The 26,083-nt window shown below is 53.6% G+C and overlaps 1 protein-coding gene across 2 annotated transcripts; it reads right to left on the bottom strand.

Annotated features, from left to right (window-relative positions):
* Nucleotides 1–8,652: 8,652 nt before the first annotated feature.
* Nucleotides 8,653–21,709, bottom strand: TBX3 (T-box transcription factor 3). Of its 2 annotated transcripts, XM_032876207.1 has the most exons (8): nt 20,709–21,709; nt 18,832–19,099; nt 17,802–17,861; nt 17,371–17,517; nt 15,467–15,543; nt 14,202–14,359; nt 12,105–12,778; nt 8,653–10,324 (listed from the first exon to the last, which is right to left on the bottom strand). In XM_032876207.1, exons 1-8 carry the CDS (start codon nt 21,095–21,097, stop codon nt 9,863–9,865), a joined length of 2,235 nt encoding a protein of 744 aa, XP_032732098.1. In that variant the 5' UTR covers nt 21,098–21,709; the 3' UTR covers nt 8,653–9,862. The 2 variants fall into 2 exon arrangements, with proteins under 2 accessions (XP_032732098.1, XP_032732099.1); XM_032876208.1 differs by lacking the exon at nt 17,802–17,861.
* Between the last annotated feature and the right edge of the window lie 4,374 nt (nt 21,710–26,083).

Below are 26,083 nucleotides of genomic sequence, written 5' to 3'. Positions count from 1 at the left end.
CCTGTATAGCTTGATTTTCAAGAACAGGGCAAAGTGAAGTTGGGGAGATGAGTAGGGGTCAGGCCAGACATGCCTCTTGGTGCTATGGGCCCGGCCAAGGGCGTCACCAAAGCTGAAGCTGCTGAGCGTCATTCATGGGATGAGTCCTGTGATCCTGTGGTCAGTGGATTTGAGGAGAGGCAGGCAGGAGCAGAGATAAGGATTGCCACCAGGTGAGAAAGGATGGTAACCATAGCTGGATCTGTCATAATCATTGGGGACAACTCTCCGTACCTGTGTGACCCGCAGGAGGGCCCAGAAAGAGAATGGGGAGCTGGAAGACCAGCTTCATCTCGTTCCCCTTGGACTCTTTTAAACCCATACCCGAATCCCCACTCAATCAACACTTGTTGAATTCCATTGCTGGTAGTCATGTAGTAGAGTTAAGGAAGCGTATTCTGGAACAACCCAGAAGAGAGAAAAAATACATAAATAAACCCTGCTTTTGTTGAAATTTAGTCACATGATCCCAAAAAGGGAAGAGAATGGGAATATGGATGGAGCAGGTGCTTTACAAAAATTATTGATCCTTTGCTCTGCCCAGCACACCTGTTTGTGCATATCATTACTCCAGTTTTACTTGGAGGAACTGAGAAAAGTTAAGCTGCCTGGCCAAGAGACACCCTGCGAGTAGAGGGCAAATTCAGAATTCTAAGAAGTCCCACTTCTCTGCCTCTGAATTCCAGCTCTTTTCTCTGACACCTTACTCCCTCTGTATCTTACTTTCAAGGGATGGCCACGAAGCTTGCTTTACTGAAATGCAAATCTCAGGAGAACCGAGACCGTGTCTCAGCCACGACTATTTGCTGAATGAATTAGAGAGAAAGGAAGAAAGAAAGGAAGGATGGATGGAAGGAGGGAAGGAAAAAGAGAGAGAGAGACAGGAAGAGAGGAAGGAAGGAAGGAAGGAAGGAAGGAAGGAAGGAAGGAAGGAAGGAAGGAAGGAAGGAAGGAAGGAAGAGAGAGAGAGAGAGAGAGAGAGAGAAAGAAAGAAAGAAAGAAAGAAAGAAAGAAAGAAAGAAAGAGAAAAAGAAAAATCAGTCTCGCAAAATGCATGCACTTCCTTGAAAAACCAGCAGATGGCGGCAAAGGAACGGCCAAGCAAAGGCGCGGGAGGACGTTGGGGTTTAGCTGCGTTTATGGATGGATCCTCCCTTCCCCGAGCTCTGCAAAACAGGTAGCTTGACTCCCCCCCTTCCCCGCCCCCATCCCGGGAGGAACCTAGCGTTACTGTTGGTGGATTGCAGCTCCCCCTTCCTGTTTACGCTCTCTCACTTCAGATCTCTGCTCAGAGACCAGGATGGATCAAGAAATCCGGGAAATAACGCCAGAAGGGCTTTCATGTCAAATAAAACCAGCGCAGAAACGGCCCGTTTATCAGCAAACAGAGAAAAAGCGCCACGTCCTCGGATCCCTGAGACAGACCCAGGTTGTGGTCAAACATGGGCCTCATCATCCTCCCGTCTTGTGATGTGCCTGCGAGAGCCCTGGGGGTCGGGGGGAGTCTGGATGAAGTAGAGGCTGGCAGAGGCTTTGCTGATTTGCCCCCCCCCATGGTGGCGACGCAGAGAAGTAGGGAGCCTCAGCTTACAGCATCTTGTTTGAAATCAATCTTGTCTTGACGCCAGGAAGAAGTCCCTCCCTAAGTGGCCAAGGTCAACCAAAGAGGACTTATTTAGTCAGGACTAGGGGTGACAGGGGGCTTTCCCTGGGATCCTATTTTATCAGAGGAGAGGAAGGAGGGACCAGTTCCCTCTCCCCTTGAATATTTTGCGAAGTCTAGGATGTCCCTTTGAGTGCTTGTGAATTTTTCCATGCTGTGTCTAAGATGTCCCTTTGAGTGCTTGTGAATTTTTCCATGCTGTGGAGGCCTCTGCCTGAGTAAAAAGTGAAAGACATCAGAGGGAAGCACGGTAGAGAGGCAGGGGGATTTCAAAAACGTACCCACTCCCACCTCTGCCTTCCAAGCTAGTGGGGTCCCTGAGCATGTTTAGACTTGACCCGCATACATGATTTGGATAGCTGTCTACGTTGTTCTAGGCTGAGCTGGGCAGTAAAGTTCAAAAGAATTCTCAGCATCAACCAAGGTCCCAGCCTTCACCTTGTTAATGTTTGCCCTGAGAAAAAGGTCCAGGGGACCCTCAGATTCCAGAGCCCCCCCCCAACAACACATACACATCTGTATTCCAAAATTCAAGCCCCCGATTCCACCAGATGTGACTTTAATGGAAAAACTAAGTAAATCCTACAAAGATGAAACCTGAGCATATATATATACACATACATATATATATATATGTATGTGTATATATATATATATATATATATATATATATATATATATAAAACCGTATCACTCTGGTGTCTGTGGAGGGGGTACAGAGGTCCAGGAGCCCCCAGCCTGGACCCCAGCAGTCTGTCCACAAAGGGCACCCCCCACTGCTCCCCTACCCTAGATCTCCAGGTGGGAGGGATGTAGTAAAAACTAATCGTTTTATGAAAAGTGGTTTCCTTTTATTGCTGTGAGCCTATGGAGTGGGGGTGAGCCTATCAACAGGAGATGAACACAGACTTCATTAGGGGTGATAATGATTGTTCATAATCATTTGCCTGATGAGTTAATATCATTAATTAGTCCACTAATTAGACAATGTCCGGCTGGGACCCTGGGGGTCTGGAAGCTTCGATTCAAAGTAAGCAAGGAAACAGTGTCCTTCTAGAAGGTGAGAGAAATGGAGCTAGTCCCTAAACTAAATTCAGCCTGGCCAAGACAAGGGTCTCCAGAGACCACCCCAGAACTTCCTGTCATTTCTTTTTGTCCCCAGAGCAGGGACAGGGCCCTCATCTGGTGGGGCTCACACATCTCTGAGAGCCTGAGCGTAACTGTAGGGTCCCCCCCCACCCTCCACCCCCAACCCCGGTCCCCAGATCCAAATGTATGCACAGTAACAAACTTCTGTGTGGGATTTCTGCCGATTCACTGAAGTCAGGAGGTCTGGCCTCAGTTAAGGGCACCCACCCTAGAGACTATCCAAGTAGGGGCGCCACGCTGAAGGCCTGGAGGCCGGGAGGTGACTGGGATGATGGGTACACTTTTCGGCTGGGTCCCCTAACAGGCTCACGCCTCTGCTCTCAGCCACGGGCGGGCGGCGTTGGGAGGACTAAAGTAACAGCCCCAAGACAGCCGGCGCTCTCCCGGTGCTACCGCCAAGGTGCCTGCGCTGGGGACTGAGGCAAACAGCATGGCAAAAGGGGCAGAAAGGAAGTCAGCGCACGCGGGTGCCTGGGTGTCCTTGACGCTTTGGGGACCTCGCAGGGGTGGGGGGGCCACTCTCCTGGGCCCACCGCGCTGGCGGGAAGAGTGCCTAGGGGAGGGCTGGCTGGCTCGGGGCGTGAAGAAGCAATCTTCATCTCCCGATGCTACTCCCCAATCCGAAACCGGAGCCCGGGTCATTAGCGGGAAACCCGAAGTGGCTCGGGGATCGCATTTCAAACGCTCAAATAATCTGGCTGACCGGGGACGCTGGACTGGGCGGTGTTGGGGGGGGAGAGGAGAACCGGACAGCTTGGATGGTACCAATGTCCCCCTCGCTAAGCCCTCACCAGCCCCCGTTCCAGGGATCGCGCTCAAGCTGAGCGATCCAACACGCAAAGGCAGTTTGACTTCCTCTCAGGGGCCGGGCATAAAGCACGTGGGACAGAGAAGAAGGGTCCCTACTCCTCACCAGGCAGTGGGTTGTGCCACCCCTGCCCGGCCTGCCACCCGACCCAGCCTTGGCTCTCCAGGTGCTCAGGGCCTACAGCTGCCCAGGCCGCAGGAAACTGGGCCGCGAACCAGAAGCGGCACCCCCTTTCCTACGCAGGGCTGTGCTCTCCACACCCCTTCTTCCCGCTTCCCAGCAGAATCTGGCTCCCCACTGGCCCAGCTCCCAGCTGAGGCCAGACAGTTGAGAGGAAGAGGGCAGGAAAAAATAAATTTGCTTAGAGTCCTGGAAGCTGGGCAGGGTGGAAGCAGGAGAGAATGAACAGTCCTTGTGCGGGCAGAGTCCCCACTGCCAGCCGGGCCTTTGCTCCTGGACAGATGGAACACCGAGAGTGGAGGGACGCGGGGAAGGATCCAAGGCCGGGGGTGGGGTGGGGTAGGGTGGGAAAGGGGGCTCTCCCATCCCGCGGGAAAGGGACCCTCTGGAGTTAGCCGGGGTCGCCCTGCCCACCCTGGCAAGCTCTAGCCCTTTTGTCATTCCCACTCCCTCCCGACTCAGATCCCGAAAGAGAACACGGCCTCCGCCTCAGCATCCCGCCGCTGGCATAATTTTAAATAGGTGTATTGTCCCCAGGCCACCTCTCGTTTCATCTGATTGGGAACAAAGGCACCAAGCCTCGGGTCCTCGCCCCGACGGGTCCTCTGGGGGAGAAAAGGCCCCAGAACGGGGATGCCAAAATAGGAGCGGCGCTCTCCTACAGCTCGACCGATGGCCGGGAAAGTACAGTGTTCTCTTTTGCAGAGCGCGCGAGACACAAACAAAAACTTGGAACACGCCCTTAGATTTCTCTACATCCGGGACACACGTACAACAGGTACGTACACCGCCACCTAAATTAGGTATGGCGACGATCAAGTGGCTTCTTGGCGCCCATCTCGGCTGGAATTCTGGCTCCGGGTTTCCCCCGGCTGATCTCGATTAAGCGACTTAACGATTCCGTGCCTCAGTTTGCTCCTCTGTCAAACAGGGATAAAAGTCCGGTGAATTGTGAGCATGAAAAGAGTTCACCTTTGTGGGGTGCTTAACCGAGTGCCTGGCACGTGCACGCGCCTCTTTCACGCCAGCTCTTTTTATTATCGTTGTTACGTGTACTTTGAACGCCGACATCTGCAACATATACATCTTGATTATACGCATCTTGATTGTAAAACAACCAAATGCATCGACATCCGGAACTGTCTGGCGCGTGCACTTCTAGGGCTAAATTGGAAGAGACGTCTGCAGACGGAGCACGCACAAGTGCACGCACACACGCATGTCCTTCTGACACCTGCAGGTCCTCGCCCCGGAGCGCCAGCACCCAAAGAGCTACCCCTGGGGACGCACATCTACAGCTCTGTATAGTAGAGCCCACGACGCGGCCCGGCACCCACACCCCGCGGCCTCTCTCTTGGCTGGTTGCCGCGAGGTCGAATTTGGAAACCAGCGAGGCAGAAAGCGCGCGGACGCCAAGCGTGTCAAGCCTCTTGCAGCGCCCGAAGGCGGCTGCCTGTCTGCTGGCTTAGGGGAAAGGTCCGAACAAGGGTTTTCCTTCTTGGATGGAGGATTTTTGCGGTGGTGGTTTTTTTTTTTTTTTTGAGGGCCCACGCGCGGGAACTTACCCCACAAAGAAAGAGTGGGTTCCGGGACCGCGCAGACCCAGAGGGAGGCTGTGTGTGTGTGCGCGCGCGCACAGACACCACACACGCCCGCTTGCACACACCCCGCTCCTTCAGGCTTGCCCGATCGGGGAGGAGGGAGCGCACAGGGTCGTGACCCCTGCCTCTGCCGGAGCGCGCCCTTCGGCCCTTGCAATTAGCGCCGGGAGGTCAGCAGGAACCCGGACGCCTTTACCCGCGGCTCAAAGCACAGCAAAGGCGACCCCACCCCCGCCCCTCGGCCGGCCTCAGACGCCAGGGCGCAGCCGGGCTTGGAGCCGACCTCCCCCAGGGGCGGGGGCCGGAGGGCTCCGGCACCCGCATTTGTCACCTTAAATCTACAAATCACGAAGTCGCTCGGCCCTGCAGGCTGCCGCAGCTGACCCCCGCCCGGACCCTTACGGACTGCTGCTCCCTCGAGCCGCGGCCTTTGTCCCTGTAGACGCGGCCAGGGTAAAAACCGAAACATTCCAGAGTTCTAAAGCAAGGAAGAAAGAGAGCGCATCCAGGCACAGGGAAGTCGCATCCAGGGTAGAATGTGAATTATGTAATTTGCGGGAGGCCGGAGTCCTTCCTCCCTCCATCTGCCCACCGAGATCGCACAGGTTATCCCCTGCCCGGCTGGGTCGGGGAGGACTGGGGGGGATTTCTACACCAAGAAGCAGGGTGCTTGGCCAGAAAATGATGAGAGGGTCCCCTCCCGGAATTTCCTGACTGTTTGGAAACCCAAAGACGGGGAAGGACTGTTTTTCTCATCTGGGGCCGAAAGAAGAGTGAAAGTGATACCCAGGAAAGACAGCCCAGTTTCTTCCGATGCGGGGGGCTGGGGAGCGGGGTCCGAGAAGGAGGGGAGCGCCGGCTGGGGGCTGGGGGGGGAGAATGAGAAAGGGCAAAGGTGAAAAGCCCAAGTTCCGGAACCCGGGAGGCGCTGGAATGCCGAGCCAGCGGCGGCGACCTGGGCGCATTCGTGGGCCAGACAGATAGGTGGCACTCGAAGCCCGGAAAAAAGCCGAAGGCGCCGGCCCCGAGTGGCCTCCGCGGCGGCCGCCGCCACCATAAAGCCCGCGGCGAGATTGCGACCGGCGCCAGGTGAGTAATAGGCAACGAAATCCAGAGAGATTGCGAGCGGTTCACCCCCCGTCCATCAGCGCCACAAGAGTTATTCATTAACATCACTACATACAAATAAGATACACAGGAGATTAAGGGGCGGGGGGGGGGCAAGGCTCGCCACACGTCTGAGCACTGTCCGAGAATTTGGGGGTGGGGGAGCAGATATGGGCTGAGAGAGAAAAGCCTTCCCTCCCTCTCCCAGGCCGAGGCTCTCTGCTACCCGCCCCCCTCGAGAGGCAGAGCGCGCTGGGCACACCCTGCCCGCGGCTACCTTCCAGGGGCGCAGGCTCCGCGCGGAACCCCGGGGCCCGAGTCCGCCCCGGTGGGCCCGCGCCCTGCTATTCTCCCAGCCCTCGGGGGAGCTAGCGTCCCAAAGGTCCCCGGTTCCTGCAAGCTCCCCCCCCCCCCCCCGCCAGCTCCGACCTTGGTTGGTTGCCCTCTCACCCCGGGGGACAGCCCTGGAGAGGGTGTGGGGCTCCCCACGTGCCTGAATGCAGAAACAAGGGGCTCGGCCCCCCTCTCCAAAAGGTCCCGACCTCGATCCCCTTCCAAGTACAGGAATAGGGAGGGGAGGGCGATCCTCCTCGCCGGCCATTCAAGAGGCCCGAAGGTGACAGGGACTTGGGGCCCGGCTGGCGGGCTCCAGGGAGGGGGGGAGGGAGGCAGCCGCCAGGCAGGCTCCGGCTGGGTCCTCCCGTCACGGCCCCCAGGGCCAGAAAAGGCCGCGAGAACCTTCCCTTGCCCCCTCCCCCTCCCCCCGCACAAATACACCTCCGCTGGGGGTGGGGACGCTAGGAGACCAAAAGACGGTCACGGCCGCGCTCTTCTTTATTGAATGTTTCAAAAATAAATTGAGCTTCAAAAGGCAACTCCCGAAACAGCCTGGAGGCTGGCTGGAGGGGAGGGCTGTAGGAGGGTGCCTCCTGGGTGACTTCTCCCTGGGGCGGGGGTCAACTATACTTTTCCCTTGCGGGGAAAACTTGCCTCCTCTCTCGCGTGACACAGCTAAGTCTGCGCGGAGCCCACCGCACTCCGCGCGCACGCCGGGGCGCCTCGGGTCAGCGGGGTCCAAGCCGCGACACCGCGGACCTCGGGGGGCGCTCGGGCCCGGCCGTTTCTCCCACAACCCGGAGGGTCCCTGCCTTGCCAAGCCGGGTCTAGCAGCGAAAAGATCTTTTTTTTCTTTTTTTGCACACTGGTGCGAGATAGCTTTGCCTTGCGTCTCCCATACCGACGTGCGAAGGGAGAGCGAGCCCAAAACGAAAACGTCCGGTGTCCTCGAAACTTATTCTTGGTCGGATTCGTGTGGGAACCACGGACTTAAGGGAGCAGAGCATTCTTTTTCCATTAGAACTTAAGTATCTGAAATTGCGGTTCTACACAATTCTAATCAGCCCTCTTTCCGTCTCTCGTTTTGCTCCCTAATTTAAAGGAAAAGTAATTTCAGATTGAAGGGCTCCCTTCGCCCCAGTAAGGGACTTTTGTTTTTAGCTTTGCAACTTGAGTGACAGCTCATTTGGGTTCCGTGGGGGCGGTCTTAATGACTTAAAGGCGAAGGAAAGGGGGATAGAGGAAGCAAGCACCGACAGAAAGACTCCTCTAGCAGCAAAGTTTTCTCAAGAAAACACTTAACACGAGGCCCAGAGACATTTCAATAAAAATTTATTGAAATTTCAATGATGTTTTAAAGAGAGAAGAAATACAGAAAACCAAAGAATTCATCCACAATTATAACACAAAATATACCTTCATGAATTTTTGTCTTTAAACCATCTCTCAGCACCTGACTTGTGAACTGTGACTCTCTCTATAGGCACCAATTCAAAACACCACCAATACTGAAGACAGTAGTCAATCCCACTTCGTTTTGAAGAAATCAGACTAGCAAATACAAATACAAAAGAAAAATTAGAAAGTCAAACCACAGCCTCTGCACTCCCCACCCCCCCCAAACCCACCCCCAAGCAATCTCAGAACCACACTTGGGGTGTTGTATTTTAAGGAATTTAAGGTGAGCTGGGATGTGGCATCACCTCCCCAGTTTGGGGTGACACAGGCAATGGCACCTTCCACCACTCTTGGACATTTAAAAAAAAAAGTTTTTTTTGTTTGTTTTTTGTTTTTTTGCAGGCAACTCTTGAAAGTGTGTTGGTGTCGGTGCAGGAAAGTGTTGTTTTCTGGTTTTAAAAGCGATCCTTTACCTTGAAATAAAATTGACGAAAGGAAAACAAGAACACAAAACCTGACAGCTGCAACCCTATTTACATAGAGCTATGTACAACGTCAATAAATTAAAGGTTTAATTTTCCGAGCATTCATATTCTACCTATTTACAGGAGTTATCAAATAATTACATAAATACTTTGTCTAATAGTCTCGCTTCTTCTTTATTATTTTTCTTAAAACCTTGTTATTGCATATACAGGAAAGAGAATGAACTGACAGAGGAGGACATAAATCCTGCTACATAGCTTAGATAAAATAAATTCATTTTTTGTGTTTTCCCCACCCCTTCCCTTTAAATCCTCCCCCTTGGGGTTGCCGATGGGAGGGTAGAGAAGGGGGGGGAGGGGAGAAAGGTGTGGGGTCATGTTCTTTTCTCTCTAAAAGCAAGCATTTCAAAATAAAACCCACAAATACATTACTGTGGAACATGCAAGGAGAGACCTATAGCGGCTCTTTAAACATCACAAGAATATTAAAAAGACACAGATTTCCTTAATAGAGACCAAACAAGGATGGCAATGACTTCCCTCCCCACACAATGTTGCTTAGTAATTTATTTAGAACTGATACGCAAGTCACTATAAAGTTTTTAATCTTCACGAACAGAATCATGTTTATGTATTCATTTGTCCCCAGTATATATGTATTTTTTAAATTTTCTTTTTGTTTCTACTTGACACGGTGAAGGAAAAAATATATAAATCTGCACTGGGGGAGAAGCCTTTCAACACCTCCCCTCCTGGTGGGCCTGGCTACCTTTTGCTTCCTTCCCATAGCTCCCAGACCAGCCTGGCTGGAGGTGCTCTGGTCATAAAACGCTTTTGCTCCCACCCCAAAGAGCTCCACGAAACAGACATTTCTGAGCCCCAGAATCTGAACCAGATCCCGGATATATAAACCACACCAAGACGACAGGGCCTGTTTCTAGCACATTCTCTAGAGGGAGTCCGGCACCCCTTCCCAGGCAGGACTGCGCAAAGAAGCGGCCAACCCCCCCTGAACGCCCGTGGTTTATTTTACATCCAACAAAGTGCACGGCAGACTGGACTGGACTGGAATGAAGAGATTTTTCTAGGGAGGGGTTTACGGGGACCCGCTGCGGGACCTGTCCGGCTTGGCTTCCAAGCCGCTGACCAACCGCTGAATGTTCTGCAGTTCGCTGGTGGCCGCCTCCTTCTCGGGGCAGAGTTTGGGCGACAAGGACACAGAGCTGGAGGAGAGTGTGGAGGAGCGGCTGTTGAGTTCTGAGCCTGAGTCCACGGCCACCGAGGCCGGGCTGGCGGCCAGCGCTGCGGCTTTGCCGTCCAGGGGCCCCGCGGCCGCGGCCATGGAGGGCAGGGCGGTGGTGAGCAGGCTGCTGCTGTCCGGGACCGGCATGGGGATGGAGTAGGGGCTGTAGCGCAGCCGCGGACGCATGGTGTTCAGGTTGAGGAAGGGGTGACGGTGCACGGAGCTGGAGGCCGCGGCCGAAGACGCAGCCGCCGCCGCGGCCATGTACGTGTAGGGGTAAGGGAACAGGCTTCCGAAGGGCGACATGGCCAAGCCCTGCGGGGAAGGGGGGCGGGGAGGAGGCAGGAGGAGAGAAATGCAGGCAATGAGCAGGGGTTGCTGCGATGGGGAGGAGCCAACCTCCTCTGTCCATCTACCCACCCCAAACCCTCAAACCCACCACCTCCATCCTGGGACCTCTAGCAAATCCTTGATCTCTTGCGCGGTGGTGGTGGGGGGGCACTCAAACATCCTTCTCTAGGTCCACCCGACTCCCTAGGCCTCAGCGTTCTTGGGGAGGGGGGGGATCGAGGGCAATACTAAATAGTTCATGCAGTGATTGGGACTTTGGATATTCAATGAGCTGAGGCCCGCAATGTGCTCCACGGGGCACCTGGCCAATAGAACTGCTAGAAATTCTCCCACTGGGGGGTCAGCTATTGCACCTGTTAAATGCGGCAGTCTAGTCCAGCCACAGCTAAGGTAGCTGACTGAAAACCGCCACGGGGCATACATTATGGGACATACATTTCTTTCATTCTTCCTCCCCCACCCCCAACACAGCCATTCCACTCTAATTCCAGAAGTTTCTCAAATGAGGGAAAAAAAAATCCAGAGATGATCCTTAAGCTAAAGGAAATTGGGGGTGGAGGGTGCAAAAGTCATTTGCTCTAAAGACAAAAAATCACCCAGCCCGATACTGGTGTTTCAGATGGAGAGACTGAGGTGAGCCCCAGGGGAGCAGGAAGTCCCTCCCTCGGTGGCAGAAGCAGAATTTAAAATGTAGGCACCCCAGCCTGGGCTGGGCTAGCTCTCTCTGACCCTGGCCTTGGGGTACCATTAATACTTGTGTGCCCAGGCAGCCTCTCGCCCACCTGTCCGCTGCCCACTTAGGACAAGGTGACCAGAAGGGGCTCACAGACAGGACAGCAATGGGAAAGGCCAGAAGCCAGCCAACCCTGTTCTCAGTTCCCTCATCCCCCCCAAGAGAGGAGAACACTGCTTCTTGGCTCAGAGAAGGGAGACGAATGTACTCAGACAAAACAAAGGCAAGGGCGTGCAGAAAACCGCACAGAACCTCTTCGCTGGGTTCAGAGCGTTTCCAGCGGCCCAGGACTTCTCCCCAGCTGCCCTGCACCCCAGCACAGCTGTCTGAACCACACAGAGGCTGCCAGGCCTGCCATAGCCGAAGCCTGCCCCTATCCTGACATTTCCCACTAGGCACAAACTGTTAACCCTTTGGGGGACAGGGGACAAGGTTCCCCCTGGAGGAAAGGTTGAGGACTCAACTCCCACCCAAGAAGAGTCAGCTCCCCTCCCCAGGCCATGGTCTCCCCCTTGTCTGATTCCTGGTGGCTGGTTGGCTAGGAGCCCTTTAAGAGATAAGAGACATTCCCACTTTGAAGCTAGAATCAGAGACCCTGAAAAAAGCCCTGGGGTAGACTTTCTGCTCCAGCACTTACCAGCTGTGTGACTTTGGATAAGTTACCCAACATCTCTGGGCCTCCACCACCTCCTCTATAAAGTGGAGGTGACGGAAGGGCCGCTGAAGTCAGAATAGACCAAGTGCGACCTCAGTGCTAGGTACAGCTTCATTATCATTACTACTACCCAGCTACTCTACTGTAAACAGTCCTGAACTTAGAAAAGTTTTTTTTTTTTTAAGCTTTTGGGGAAAGTGTGAGGTTATGCTGAGTCCATGAGGTAACCCTTGGCCTTAACAATTAATTATTACTAGTACTACTATCATCACTATTCTTCAAAGCTCCTCACCGAGGGGCACCGGGTGAGGGTCTGGGAAACCATGGAGAGCCGGGGGTATACCCCTCATTATTACCTGAGAAGCCAGGACATGCTGCTGGAGGTGGAAAGGCAGGGTGGCCGCCGACGCCCCGGACAGTCCCTGCGCCGCGGCGGAGGCCATGGCCGTGGAATCCAGGCCCGAGACGCCGGTGGAGGCCCCGGACACGGTGGCCAGCAGGGGCCCCATGCCCGCCGCCATGCTGGAGAAGGCGCCCCCCATGGCGAACTGGCCGGGGTGCAGGAAGAGCGGGTGCCCGTTGAAGAACTGCTGGCCGGCCAGGCCCGGGGCGAAGCCGAGGCCGGGCAGGGGGCCCTGGCCCAGGTGCGCGGTGGCCGCGTCCGTCTGCACCGTGAGCGGCGCGAAGGCCTCTTTGCCCGGCAGCGCGCGCGCCTCCTCGGCCTTGGACGTGGCCGCGCCCTCGCGGCCGGGGCTCCGGCGCTCCTCCGCGCCCAGGCCGCGGGTGCTGGACGAGATGGTGGCCGGGCTGTGGCGCGAGTCGGGCGACGCCTTGTCCAGCCGCCCGGCGTCCCGAGGCCGGCCGCCGGGCTCGGCGGCGAAGAGGTGCGCCTTGACCGCGGGGCTGCCCTTGTCGCGGCAAGGCTCCTCCGACGTGGTCGTGGAGATCTTGGCCGCGTCGCAGGCCTCCGGGCCGTGCTCCTCTTTGCTGTCGGCCTCGGCGTCGCTCTCACCCTCGCTGGGACACAGATCTACCAGAGGACGGGAACAAAAGCCAAGCGGAAGGGCGTGAGCTCCAATCTGGGCCAGTGGAACTCCAGCCGGCCATTTACGAGCTGGGTGGTCCCCGGCACAGCCCTTAACCACTCTGCGCCTCAGTTTCCTCATCTGCAAAGTGGGAGCGATGATAGCTCCCAACTTTAGTGGGATGTGTCAATAAACTAGCAATGAATGAATTTAAAATATTTAGGTCGAACTGAACCGCTTCTCCCAACCGCTAGTGGATTTTACTATTTCTTACAATCATCCATGAGCTCCTACTGTGTCAAAGCTTCCCCGCCCACCCCCGTCTTTCCCGACTCCACTGCATTTCCTTTTCTTAAAAATTAAACTCCTCCTAAAACTCACTTTGGGAACACCTAGTTACTATCCAGGGTCTTTGTTCGGTGAGTGACCAAGAATAATACCTTCCACAAATTTGTGAATTCTTTCAGAAGGATTCGTTTGAACCCTGGCATCTAAATTGGTAGTGGCAGAAATGAAAACCCTCCCCTCCCCCAACACACACACTCAGCGGAGCCTTCTGTGTGCCCCTGTCCCCGAAGACAGAGATGGGAGCAGCCTGCCTGCTCACTGCCCAGACACAATCACAGATTCTCTTTTGCTGTCACCACACCCTCTGTGGGTGTCTTACCAGGGGGAAAAAAAAAAAAAAAGAAAGAAAGAAAGAAAAAGGGATCCAATTTTATGTGTAAAGTTTTAAAGGATGGCAGTCATAATGGGCTTTTATTCTGATTAACTTAAAAACAGGTTTCCTCCCCCTGAGAGGGAGAGAATGCGTGTCCTTCCAAATAAATAGTGCTTGCTCTTTAAACACAGGAACTAACTGGGGATTTGAACCATCGTGTCCCCTCCCACTCCCCCACCCTCCCTACTCAGATCCCTAGGGCTCTGGATTGATCTCCCAGTACCCACTGCTGCTCTGGGGCTGGACGTTTTCTCAGCCACCTTCCTTGTTCCAGGTGGCACAGGGAATCCCTTGCCTCTCCCCCTACGTGCCCCCCAACACATCTTAATCTAGAGCTCAAAGATAGTGAAACTCCAGCAGTTGCTTGGTTGGAGACAGTGGAGGAACAGAGACCTAAGTGCTTGACACAAGTTTTCAAGGCTGGCTCCACAGAGAAGAAACATGCAGACACCCCATCCTCAGCCAAATCAAGGTGTGGGGGAAGGGGTTCTGAGCTCTCCTGTATACAATTTCCAGAGGGGGACATACCTGGCCACATTTTTGGAACTTTGGCTCTTGCTTAGAAGCTTCTAGAAGCACCTGACATTTTTTGAAGGGGAGGTTCCCTGGGGGGCGCCCTGCCCCCAACTCTCCCAGGTACCCACCCTTCACCCCAGCACCTCCCCTCACAGACCTGGAGTGGAGAAACCAGAGATGACCAGGCCTACCTTTGAGGTTCGAAGTCCCTACAGTGGAGACAGCTGGAGATGAGGACTGAGCGAAGCAGTTGAAGGCTGCCTGTTCGCTAGAGGACTCGTCTGAGGTGCCATTCTCCTTTTTGTGTCTGTCATCGAACACTCTCATGGACTGTAGGGTGAGCTGTTTTCTGTGGCGGAAGCCCACACCCGGCGTTACAGACCGAAGGTACATCTAGACCCCCCCACCTTGTTTGCCTCACCCTCTCCAAAGACCTGGCCTACACACACACACACACACCCCTCACCCTGCCCACCACCCATGGACAACACATCATAAGTTCTCCGACACCTGCTTGCTCCAAGGCAGCCACAAAGACCCAAGCATGGTTCTTGACCCTGTAACTAGGCTGAAGAGTGTGGCACAGGATGGGGAGGGGTGGGGGTTGGAGGAAGGCGCCTTTAGGGACCAGAGGCTCATTGGGGAAAAGCCATGAGCCAGAGACAGGTGAATGGCAGGCCTTACAGGAGTGGACCTGGGTGCCCAAACTGCACCAGCAGCCTACACACTCCCAACTCGACTCCTTGCTTAGACTGGGAGAAGTGGCTTCCTTCGTGGTGCACTTTAATTGTTTTACCAGCGTATTAATTAATCTTAACCGGGAGTAACAAAAAAAAAAAAAAGAAATCCATTTAGATGTTAGAAATTCTTTTTATCATGCTCACCCCCACCCGGCAAGGGGATAGGTTAAAGATCTAGACTGATTTACTGGATTTTAGAAATTCTTTGAAAGCTGGTGGGGGAGGGGAGAGCGTCTTCCATACACTATCCAGCTGTCTGCTTCATGCAAAATGATACATATACCCATGAAGGAGGGAGCCACAGACTTCTCAAGGGGCCTCAGTTCTGTCTGATGGTATTTGCAAGACAAGACTGCAAAAATTCCAAAGCATTTTGTGAATGGTTTAGTCCTTTCCTGGGACCTGCCTGCGATGAACCTCAATTAATTAGGAATTAACAGGCATCTCTATGTAATTTGTTATCCCTGACACTTTTATTTCCAGAGACGAAAATGGCGTGGCCTAGTTCATCTCCTTTAAGGTAACCTGCAGGAGGCAGGAAAAAGTACAGTGTCCTGAGGTCCACAGGCAGAGGGGAAGGATGGGAGTAAATTATTTCCCACTCTCCCCCCCTCCAAGTACTACAGACGTGGCTGCATCCTACTTCTAATAGGTGAGATCTGGGCCCCAGAAAAAAAAAATTATCTGAGAAAATAATACTGAGTGTCTCCACTCACCTTTTTTCTCTCCTGCCATTTCCAGTGTCCCGGAAACCTTTTGCAAAAGGGTTGTTGTCTATTTTTAGCTGGGTTATCTAGAGAAGGAGACACAAGCAAGAAAGAGACATTGGCCTCATTTTCCAGAATGTGGTGTTGCCCCCCAACTCTGTCTACTAGAAATCCGACGGCCCAAAGAACTCACCTGGCTATGCCAGGTTCAAGACAAAGGGAGAGGACATCACAGTTTGTCAGTCAGAGGGGACCAAGAGAAAATCATAACAACTGTACCAATGGCTTGCATCTCCCAGAAGCCAAACCAGGGATTCCAGACTGAAATTAGACTGTCTGGGAAATGCCTCATACTGTTCTATAGGCAGCCTTGAGAGCTTGCACTGAGAAATGGAAAGACTGTCAGAAGCTGTCCAAAGGACAACCTGTAGATCTTAAAATTGTGCTTTCATTTTTTTTAATATAGCACAATTAATCATAAAATATGTCATGGCATACCCCCCCCACACACACACACCCCACAGCACACACTCCAACCTTTTCTATGAATCTAATTAAATGATTTATGGGGTTTTCACTACCCTTGTGACAGAATGGGTTTGATTTTTTTGCTGGGTTTTGTGGGGAGGGGGGAGGATTGAGGAATTACAATATTGACAATTACAGATGTGGAAGGACTGAATGACCACTGGAAACATTTGCTTTCATTTATCTGCTCTGCCACCACCATTAGGTTGGAGAAGGCCTCTTCTCTGGCTTCTCTGTCTGATCAAAAATGGTACATTTTATTATTACATTAACAACTTACATTCCCAGGGTTCTGGGTCTAGAGGAAGCCATGTATTTTGTTTGCATGCTGGGGCAAAATGCCATAGTATGTAATCTTTCAAATCCCTTCCCTTTGAGGGGGGACAAAAAACACATGATATACACAGATTTCCCCAGAGGTGGGAAAAAGTCCCCTTGGATGGATTCTTGTTTCTTGGAATAAACTCCTGTATGTAAGATTGCTGGTGTCTCAGTCTCCGGATTAAGGAAACATACCTGAATATCCCCACAGGGCCAGCCAGAGGACCCACCCACGATGACCCTGAGTTCAAGATACAAGGTGTTGTCAGATAACCAAGAGTCACTTTCTCTGTGTGTCTCTGTGCACATGCCCATGACCTTCAAGCCACCATAACTTTATATACCAGGGCCTGCCTGCTGTTCCATTTGGGGGTACTCCTAATCTAGGGCCTGAGGCCCAAGGGAGGAAAAGCCTTCCAATGAAGTGATTTTTCACTTTGGTCATCTCCTCTCAAAAGCCTCAGACAACTCGATTAGCATGACCCCCGTGATCAGAGAAGGTTTTTCCAAACACACACACACACACACACACACACACACACACACACCCCATAAAAAACACAGCAGCATAAAATGTAATAAAAACCAGACCAGCTACTCGGGATTTCTGGCTAGGGGAGAAAAGCTGCTCTCCAATGGGATTCTCCTTCCAAGATCCCAAATGGCTTTTACCTTCGATTTTTAGTGGGTTCCTTCAGACCCTGGAACCTGGTATTTGATCATTCCTTCTGGAGGAGAAGGGGCTGAGCCTCAAAACAAGAGAAGGCCCCCACTGGGGGAGCGGATGTCAGCCCAGAGGAGCAAAGTTAGTCTGACCTCTTTTCGCTCCGTGTGGGATTCCTCGCTGGTCAAGTTTTTGTTTTGCTTTGTTCTCTTTCTTCCCCGCCTCTTGGGATGGCCCAGACCCCCTTTCCCCAAAAGCTCCATGAAGAGTCAAATCACGGAAGAAAAACCTCGGGACACCCATCCCTCATCTTTCCTAACTTTCTCCACCTCACCCCGGAGCGGCCTAAAGGCGGGAGGGGAAAAATACCACCCTTAAAAAGAAAAGCGCCTTTGGTTACCTTATCATTCTGGTATGCCGTCACGGCGATGAATTCGGTTTCGGGGAACAAGTAAGTCCGAAATGTACTGTAAGGAAGTTTCAAGATGTCATTCGCTCTCACAATGTGGAATCGAGGTTGGTATTTGTGCATGGAATTCAATATTGTCTGCGGGGGGGCGGGGAGGGAGAGGGGAGGCAGGGACGAGGGGAGACGTATCAAAAAAAAAAATAAGGCGATTTAGTGGGACCAACGAGACCTCAGGACCCCTGCCAGGCTGACGTCTACCCCACCGACGGCTTAGGCCAAGCCCACCTCCTTGGAGCACCTCTTTGGGCACATTCCGCTCCACAGACATCCTCTTCTGGAGAATCCAAACTGCTTTTCAATTTCCAAAGGGTCCCCCCACCCTCACCACCTAAGGTCCGTTCATACCTTGAACCCTAGCCTACCTGAGTACCAAAACTATAATTCCCCTGCCACGTTGCGTGATCACTTGGGAAGGCCAAAGTCTTAAAAGATAGAGAAAAACATGCATTTTAATTTACAAAATGATTCAGTCCTTTAAGCGCCCACTAATTGACGAGCCCAATCCACTTAAAGCCCTGAAAGGTTGAACTCTAGAGAGGGAATATTTATGCCTTAATCAAATCAAGGGCTTCAAAGGCAATCCTGGCCCGCTGAAGATACTTCCGTGCCCTTCACGTCTTCTGGGGCCTAATCTCTCTGCTGATTCCTCTCTTATCACTCAGCTTTATTGTACTGAAATGTTGGGGAGAGGTAGGGGGCTGGGGGCAAAAGGTGTTTTGTTTTGACTTTTATAAGCAATTCTGGTCTCCTAAAAGTTTCTAAGGACTCTCCCACGGAATCGATTTCTATACACTCCTAACACACACAGACACGCACAGCAATTTTTATCCTGGAGAACTCAAGCTTCATTTCTAGTAAACCTGACTTCCACCTCAGGCCCATATTCTTTTTTCACAAAAGAAAGGAATTTTTCAAAAAAAACGCAGTCACCCCCTTTAACAATTGTAACCCTTGGTTAAAACTCCTTAACTTAAAACTCCCGCGAGAAGTAATATGGCTGGGTTCAAAACAAGTTTTCAGAGAGTTCAGAACCAATCCCTGGAGAACACGGAACTTTAAAATGGATTTTGTTATCTTAACAACTGGTTTTTAACTTCACTGTCAGCCGTTTACCAAGATCTGGGACTGCCACAGAACGTGAGCGGTCAGTGTTCTGGCCCTCAATTCTTCTTCTTCTTTTTTAAAGAACGCCAGGCCTTCCATTATCCGAAGAGAAACACTCTCTCTCTGGCTATTTCGGATCGAACAACTTTGCTATGCTTAGCAACAGAGAGCAAGGGAGAGGTCTGAGCAGAAACTGGTGATTTTTGCAAGGAGAGGGGGAAGCACTGCCTTTGCTAGGGTGAAGAACGAGGAAATTTTGCTGACTAGAGCGGGAGCGGTGAAACTTACAAATCCGTGTTTGTCCGAAATGTTGTTGGTGAGTTTCAGTTTGTGGAAAGTGACAACTTTGGACATCCACTGTTCCCCCGTAGCAGGGCTGTCTGGGTGAATGTACATTCTCTTTGGCATTTCAGGGTCAGCCTTACCCGCCACCATCCACCGAGAATTATGAAATTTATATCGACAGTCATCGGCAGCTATAATGTCCATCAACAAGATATATTTGGCCTTTTTATCCAACCCAGAACATCTTACTTTAAATGGAGGAAACATTCGCCTACAATTGGAGGGAAGAGAAAACAAGAGAAGATAAAAGAAATCACTCAGACTCTGGGGTCTGATTCCTTATTTACCCTAAAATGTTTAAATCAAACTTAAAACTTTTTTATTGCGATTGACTGATAAGGCTTCGGTGTCAGAGGAGGACTACTGAGTTCAGAATCGTATCCTTCCACAGCCCAAGCATTACATATGCCCAGTTTCTCTATCGGGGAATGCCCCGAGGTTCAAAACAAGTGAACATTGACCTACAATTCTCTGCAGTGTCTTAATACTTTCTCCACAATTTTTTCCTCTTGTAGGACTTCACAGATGGCCCTCTTTGCAGAGAAATTCTTGCCTGTGCTCCTCCCCTTTGAGTGTCTACTTCTAAACAGCTTGGAGTAGTAGGATTTTAGTAAAGTGAGGTCAGTCAAGGCTAGAATTTTCCACCACTCCACTGATGAGAAAATGTTAAACTTATCAAGGAAATATACCGCCACCCTCCCCTACGGAATGGGAATCCCGCCGCTGGCGAAATGAAAGTGGCCGTCAGTGAGTTCTCAAAACGAATTTTGTAGTTCAGGCTGGACTCCTGGGCCTGATAACTAATTCGCCTAGCACGCGGGCTAACCGCGTTTCTCCCATGGCTCAGACCAGCCCCAAACGGACTTTTACTTCCCAGGAGTGTTGGCCTTCTAGAGTCTCGACTGAAAAGGAAGCACTTCGATGTGAAACTGAGGAAATGTCTCCTGGGTTTGAGAAATTTTCTGCCAAACGTTGGCCTCCTTTTTAGCTAGGAAAGACACTGAACGCTCAAGACACGAAGAGAGGAATTTTGTTTTTATTATTCTAATGTTAAGCCTTCCTGAGCTTCAAGGCCATAAAAAAAGAATCAGTGATTTTAAGTGACAGGTTTTGGTCAGGCAAGGACCTTGTGAAAGTTATATGAAATATGGTTGATAAGATTAACACGTAAAAAACCAGCATGTGTCTCTCCACTGGCTCCTTGAATCTGCAAACATAATCTTAATGATCCAAAATCGCCTCAACTCTCCTTCGGATTAGAGACATGTGAATCGGTGTGGACACACAAACCCAAATTTCTCTGTGACCCTGCCAGAGGCACGCTCAGGTGCCCCTGCAAACCCAGAGGCTGGCTGGAGGGCAGAAAGGGCAAGTAGAGAGCTAGTGTCAGGTCTCCCACGACCGCACCAAAGAAAAGGGCATCAAGTTGTTCTCTCTGGGAACAAAATGAGACAAACCAAACAAAACATCAACAAAGACATGGAAAGGTTTGCCACAGTGAATTTCTGGAGTGGGGTGGTTTTCTTTCTTCCTGCAGTAGTGTCTGTGCTCCCTTGAAAAGAGTCTATCCAGCCGATGGGGAAATCCAGGATGCAGAGCTAGGTAGGAGAAACGACCCCCCTGCAGACGTCCAGGTAAGCCGAAATTTCCTGCCACAGAAACAGGGCCGGGGAATGTCTGCACACAGTTCCAGGAGACCCAAGTTTTTCTCTAAGCCCAAATTAACTGGCAAACCAACCGTGCTGAGAACAGATAAAAGGAAGGGGTGGGAAGGGGGGGAGCGCAATAGTTTGGGGGGGGGGGCTCTGCCACTTGCTTACCTTCCCGACTTGGTAATGACCATCTCCGTGCCCCGCTTGTGGAACTGATCCCAAAGTTCTTTGGCCTCGAGGTGCACCTTGGGGTCATCCTCCACTTCTTCTTCGGGCTCCATGGTCTTCAGAGGCCTCAGATGCGCCTGGGGCCCCAGGGACGAGAAAGGGATGCCGGTCTCAGCAGCCCCCACCAATTGATCCATAATCGGCTTGGCCAGGGCGCCCGGCAGCGAGAGCGCCGCCGCGCCGTTGGGAGGCAGCGTCAGCGCGGGGAAGAAGGGCGGCTGGTGACCCAGCACCGCGCTCATGGCGAAGTCCGGCGCCCGGTGAGGTAGGAACGGATGGTAGGCCATGCTTGTCCCAGGAATGACCGGATCTCTCATGGAGAGGCTCATCCACTCCAGGCGGGGCGCTGGGCTCCAGCCGGGGACAAGTCCGCAGCTGCTGTTTGGTTTTGTTTTTGGTTTTTAACAGCAGCACATAGTTTGAAAAAGAAAAAAAAAAAAAGAAAAGAAAAAGAAAGAAAGAAGAAGGGGGGGAAATCACCACTCAAGCACCCTAGGGAAGAGGGAGGAAAGTGTCTTTTGGGGAGGGGGGATGCCGCTTTTAAAGAGGGCAAGGCGAGAAGTCAGGAGACATAGTCGCTTGGGTGAGTGTCCTTGTGCCTTGCGTTTTTTAAAAAGCCGCTCCTGGAAGTCGGTTTCACCGGGCGAGGGGAGCGAGCAGGGTCTCACCCGCGCCCGAGCCCCGCGGCTTCGCCGAAAGAGACACCGCAGCCCCAGGTCCCGGGAATGGCTCCCCAGCCCCCAGTTCTTTGTTGCAAATGCGAACCGCTCCGCTCGGAGACTTTTTACCTTGTCTTCTGCTTCTTCTTCCCCGCCCCCCTGTCTGTCTTCCTCTCCCTCTTTTCTCGCTGGAGGCGCCCGCAGTTGCGCTACACCCGGCTTCCCCAGCGAGCGAGAGAGCGGAAAAGTCTCTCGCCTTAAAAAAAAAAAAAAAAAAAAAAAAAAAAGCCAACAACAACAACTCTCTGATTTAAGCTCTCTTCTACCAGCGCTATCAAAACTTGAACTGCAAACTGGCTTCCGTTCGCCCTCCTCCTCCTTCCTCTGCTCCGAGCCTCCGGAGGGTGTCTGGGTTGCAATCCGAGTCCTGCCGTGCTCTCCTCCCGCGCCTGTCTTCCTTGTCCTAAAACGTGAGCGAAATCGCTTCCTAAATCTGCGTCCAGACGCGCAGGGCAGGGAGGATTTAGTGGGGGGAATGAAAGGGGGAGAGGGGGAGAGAGAGAGGGAGAGAGAGAAAGAGAAACAGAGTGGAGAGAGAGGGACGGAGTGGGAGAGGGAGCGCGAGCAGAGGGAGGGAGCGAGAGCGAGCGAGCGAGAGCTCCGCGCCACCCTCCTCCGCCTCTAGAATTCCCCGGGCGTCTGCTCGGCGGCTCTAGAAGGTCGGGCTCTGCTGTGGGCTGCGGAGAGCCGGAGGCCTCTTGATTGGCTCTTTGACGCTTTCGGACCAATTGTGTTGCTGCATAGGCGTGGTTTTCACAGGTCGAGTGCTGGGGGATAGAGCCGAGTTATAAAAAGAAGGTGTCGGAAACTGTAACGTCGCAGCGCCGCATCGGTACTACTGCCTGTCCTGTGAATATGTCAACATGATCAGAGGGAGGGCGGGGAGCCACAGGGGAGCGCGCGCAAAGTCGCCTCTAGGTGGCTTATCGAGAGATCGCTGCAGCCCCGGAGCTCGCTCGCCGGCGCCGGCTCAGCCCACTTCTGAAATGCCTCAGTCATCCAGCCCGGGATCGAGGGAGGAGGCAGGGCCCCGGGAGGAAGGGGGAGGAGGAGGGAGCGAGCGCGCGAGCGAGCGAGCCAGCCAGCCAGGCCGGGAAGGCGGAGAGCGCGCCGGGCGCCGGGCAGGGGCGCTCGCCTCCCGCGCGCAAGGCTCGCCTCTCCTCTCCCGGCCGCCACCGCCGTTTTTGCGTGCGGCTCACCCGCTCAAGGCGGCCCCGGGAGAGCCAGGCGGGCGTTCGAGTCCCCCGCGAGCTGCCATTGCGCCGCTGGGCGCCACAAAAGGCGGCAGCGGCGGAGAGGCGAGCGCCGAGACTCCGGGCTTGCGTGCTCCCCAGCCCCACGTGGAGCCAAGCTCAGCCCGGCCGCCGCTGAAGAGCTCCCGAGCTCGGGTGGCTCTCGGCGCCGGGCTCCCGGCATCTGGGCTCGTGGGGTTCCGGGGCACAGGCGTGCTGGGGGGCTTCCTCTTCCCCCGGCCCCACCCGAAACTGTGGGCGGAGACCCGAACACCCCGGCACTCCTGCACGCGGACTCGCGCCAGCACCCTGGGACCCAGCCACCCGCGGGAAAACACGTACACGCAAACACGTACACAGCCTGCGCCGCGGGCCCTGGCTGCCCCCCCCCCCCGGGGGGGGGAGGCGGACTCGGGGGTTTTTTGGAATGGATTTACCAGCCCTTTTAGGTCTCTCTTCTATCTGAATCCGGGCTCCCCGGGAGTTCCACCTGAATGTGTGCCTGAGTGTAGAGCAGAGACTGGAGACCCGGACAGAAGGAGCGCAGCAAGGGTCTGGGTTCTGGGCCTGCCCCCGAGGAGCCGCTGCCCTCACCTCCTAGGCCGCGGGCGAGCTGGCAGGGGGAGGTACGTCCTCTTTGTATCTTCTGCAGGCATCCCACTTATCTCTCCGTGCACCCGGGACTTATCTCACCAGAAGTCGGGGGTGAATTTGTAAAACAAACCGTGATACGCCCCCACCCCAGAGACGAGGTGACTGTTCCAGTTCAGGTAGGGTGGGGGCGTCAGCGAGGGTGGAGGGGAGGGAGGTCACTCACGAATCAGACCTGTCGCCGAACGGATATCTGTTAGCGCAGGCAGGTCCCTGTCTGGGTCAGCGGAGTCCCCAAACCCACATTTCTCGCTTTTGGGGGGGGGCAGTGAGTTGGGCCCGCCCTGCTTAGATGGAAGGAAATCTTGGGGAGAATGTTCTTTTACCCTTCCTGAGTGGAGAGCTTCCTCGAGTGGAAAGGAAAGGAGAGAGGGCTGGTTTCGGGGCCTAGGGGGTTAAGAAAACCAAGGCTTGGGATTTGTGTGTGTGTGTGTTGTGTCTGTGCGTAGACAGCCAGATCCATCCTTTCTCAGTTTGCCTTGCGGACCCCCAAACCCTCAGCCCCCAGACTCCGAAGTGGGAGCAAGTGGAAGGTGAAAATGCACTTCTTTTGTGAGCCAACCTCCTCGAGATAGGGGCGGAACTTTCGAGGCGACAAGCTTTTTCAGCCTCGCATTTTTGACGCACATGGTTAAGAGCAATTGGCGTCAGCGCTAAGAATTCCCTGAAGTCACCGGAGAGAATGGAGTGGTTCTTCGAACTCTGTCTGGCTCGCCATCTCGCCCCCTCTTTTTCCCCCTTTCCGCCTGTGTGTTTTTTTTTTTTTTTTTTCTGGCGTCCTCTCGGGGTCTCCTTGCGGAGAGAGAGAAAAGGAAGAGGCCGCAGGCGCCCACGGTCTTGGTTCACAATGTCCCCCCCTTCCACGTCCCTTAGAGGCCGGATCCTGGAGGGTGCCAGAGGCCAGACCTTCCCCCTCCTTACGCCGTCCACCGAGGTCACCGCAGGGTTTCGCGAGTCTCTGGAGGCCCAAACCCAACCCCTCCCCCACACTGCTCGCTGCCTGAGCCCGGGACAGCCCCGCGGCGCTTTCAGGAGCGGCCCCAAATCCCCGCGATCTGGTTTTGCCTGCGCTCGCCAGCCAGTCTCTGCCCGGCCGCTCGGAGTAGAGGGAAAGCAGTTCTGGGGGCACAGTGCGACTGGACGCAGCCTCTCTCGTTGCCCCAAGCGTCCAGATGCTCAAGGGAGAGACGTTTTCACCAAGTCCTCGGCTTCCAGGCCTGGCCGTGGGAAGGGAGCTTGCTAATTTTACTTGTAAATATCTCGACTCGCCTTTGGCCCCGGAGTGGACCGAGCAGGATCTCTGACCCTTACGCCGCCCCCTCCCTCCATTGCCTATTTTTTGCCCGTAGTTCTAACTTAACCCCGGGGTTACCCCTGTTGCCACTCCATATCCTCACTCCCATTCTTGCTCGCAAGTGGTGGGGGGAGAGGAAAGTTTGAGGGGTTCTGATTCGAAAATGTCCACGTCTTGCTAATGGTCTGCAAACTTCCGCCAATTATGACTGACCTCCCAGACTCGGCCCCAGGAGTCTCATATTCTGCGGGGAGGCCGCGATAACTTGGGATCAAAAGCGGGAAGGTGCGAACTCCTCTTTGTCTCTGCAGGGCCGTCGCGCCCCCCTCCCGGTGGGTGATAAACCCACTCTGGCGCCGGCCATGCGCTGGGTGATTAATTTGCGAACAAACAAAAGCGGCCTGGTGGCCATCGCATTCGGGTGAAACATTGGCCAGCGCCTTCTGGAGACTTGTGCCAGGCCTGGCAGCAGCGGCAGCGCACCAGGCTAGCGGGGCTCCCGGCCCGCGGCTTTAGGCTCCAGGCGCCGGGTCTACACAGCCTTCTCTCTCGATTTGTAGACCGTAGTCGGTCTCTCCCCGCCGCGCGCTCAACAAAAGACAATCGGGAAACACTGAATGAGTCCGCCCCTGGGCAGAGTCCGAGGAGCCGTGCCTTAAGGGCGGGAGAAGGGAGCAGGGGGCTAAAATTTGGATCACAGGGGACCCACGGAACTTCTGATGTTCTCCAGATATTCTGGCGCCTTTTTGCAGGCCTGATTTTTTTTTAAATAATAAAAAAAAAAAAAAACCCACGTCTCCCTATCTGTAATGCCTGCAGTGTTTAAGGCCAAGCTGTGTGTGTGTGTGTGTGTGTGCGCGCGCGCGCGTGCACGTGCACGCAGATGGTAAAATGGGGAAGGGGCAGAGGAAATTTCAGAAGAAATTTCCTACACACACACACACACACACACACACACACACACACAAATGCGAAACCAAGCCACTGCCCAGGCCACAGATGCGACAGAGAGGCGAGCTTTGCCAGAGTCGCCGGGGAAGCCTCTGCTCCGTCCTCCTTTCCCCCCGTGGCACTCCAACTGTAAAGGGGACCAACCGACCCTTTGGTGACCGAATGGTGTTTATCTGCAGTTTACAAAAAAGGGGGGGGGAGGAAGGGGGAAAGGAGGGTGGGTAGGCGGAGTGGTTTACTTTGGCAAGTTTGCTGTAAATATTCTCTTCAGCATGTGTGAGGTCTGGCGAGGGACTATTACACGCTTATTCCCTCTTCAACTTTCGCCCCCATTTGCCGCTGAGCTTTTTTCAGTCCGAGGTGTCACTAAATTGGAAACTCTGTTGACATAAGGACATCCGTGTTTCTCCAGGGGTCTGAGGCCTAATTAAGAACTTTGCTACGGTGGTCGGTCAATACATAAACTTT

Source organism: Lontra canadensis, unplaced genomic scaffold (assembly GCF_010015895.1).
Source record: "Lontra canadensis isolate GAN:19392208 unplaced genomic scaffold, GSC_riverotter_1.0 scaffold58, whole genome shotgun sequence".
NCBI lineage: Eukaryota > Metazoa > Chordata > Mammalia > Carnivora > Mustelidae > Lontra > Lontra canadensis.
Note: the sequence above shows the minus strand (reverse complement) of the source record. Positions and strands in the feature narration are given on the sequence as shown.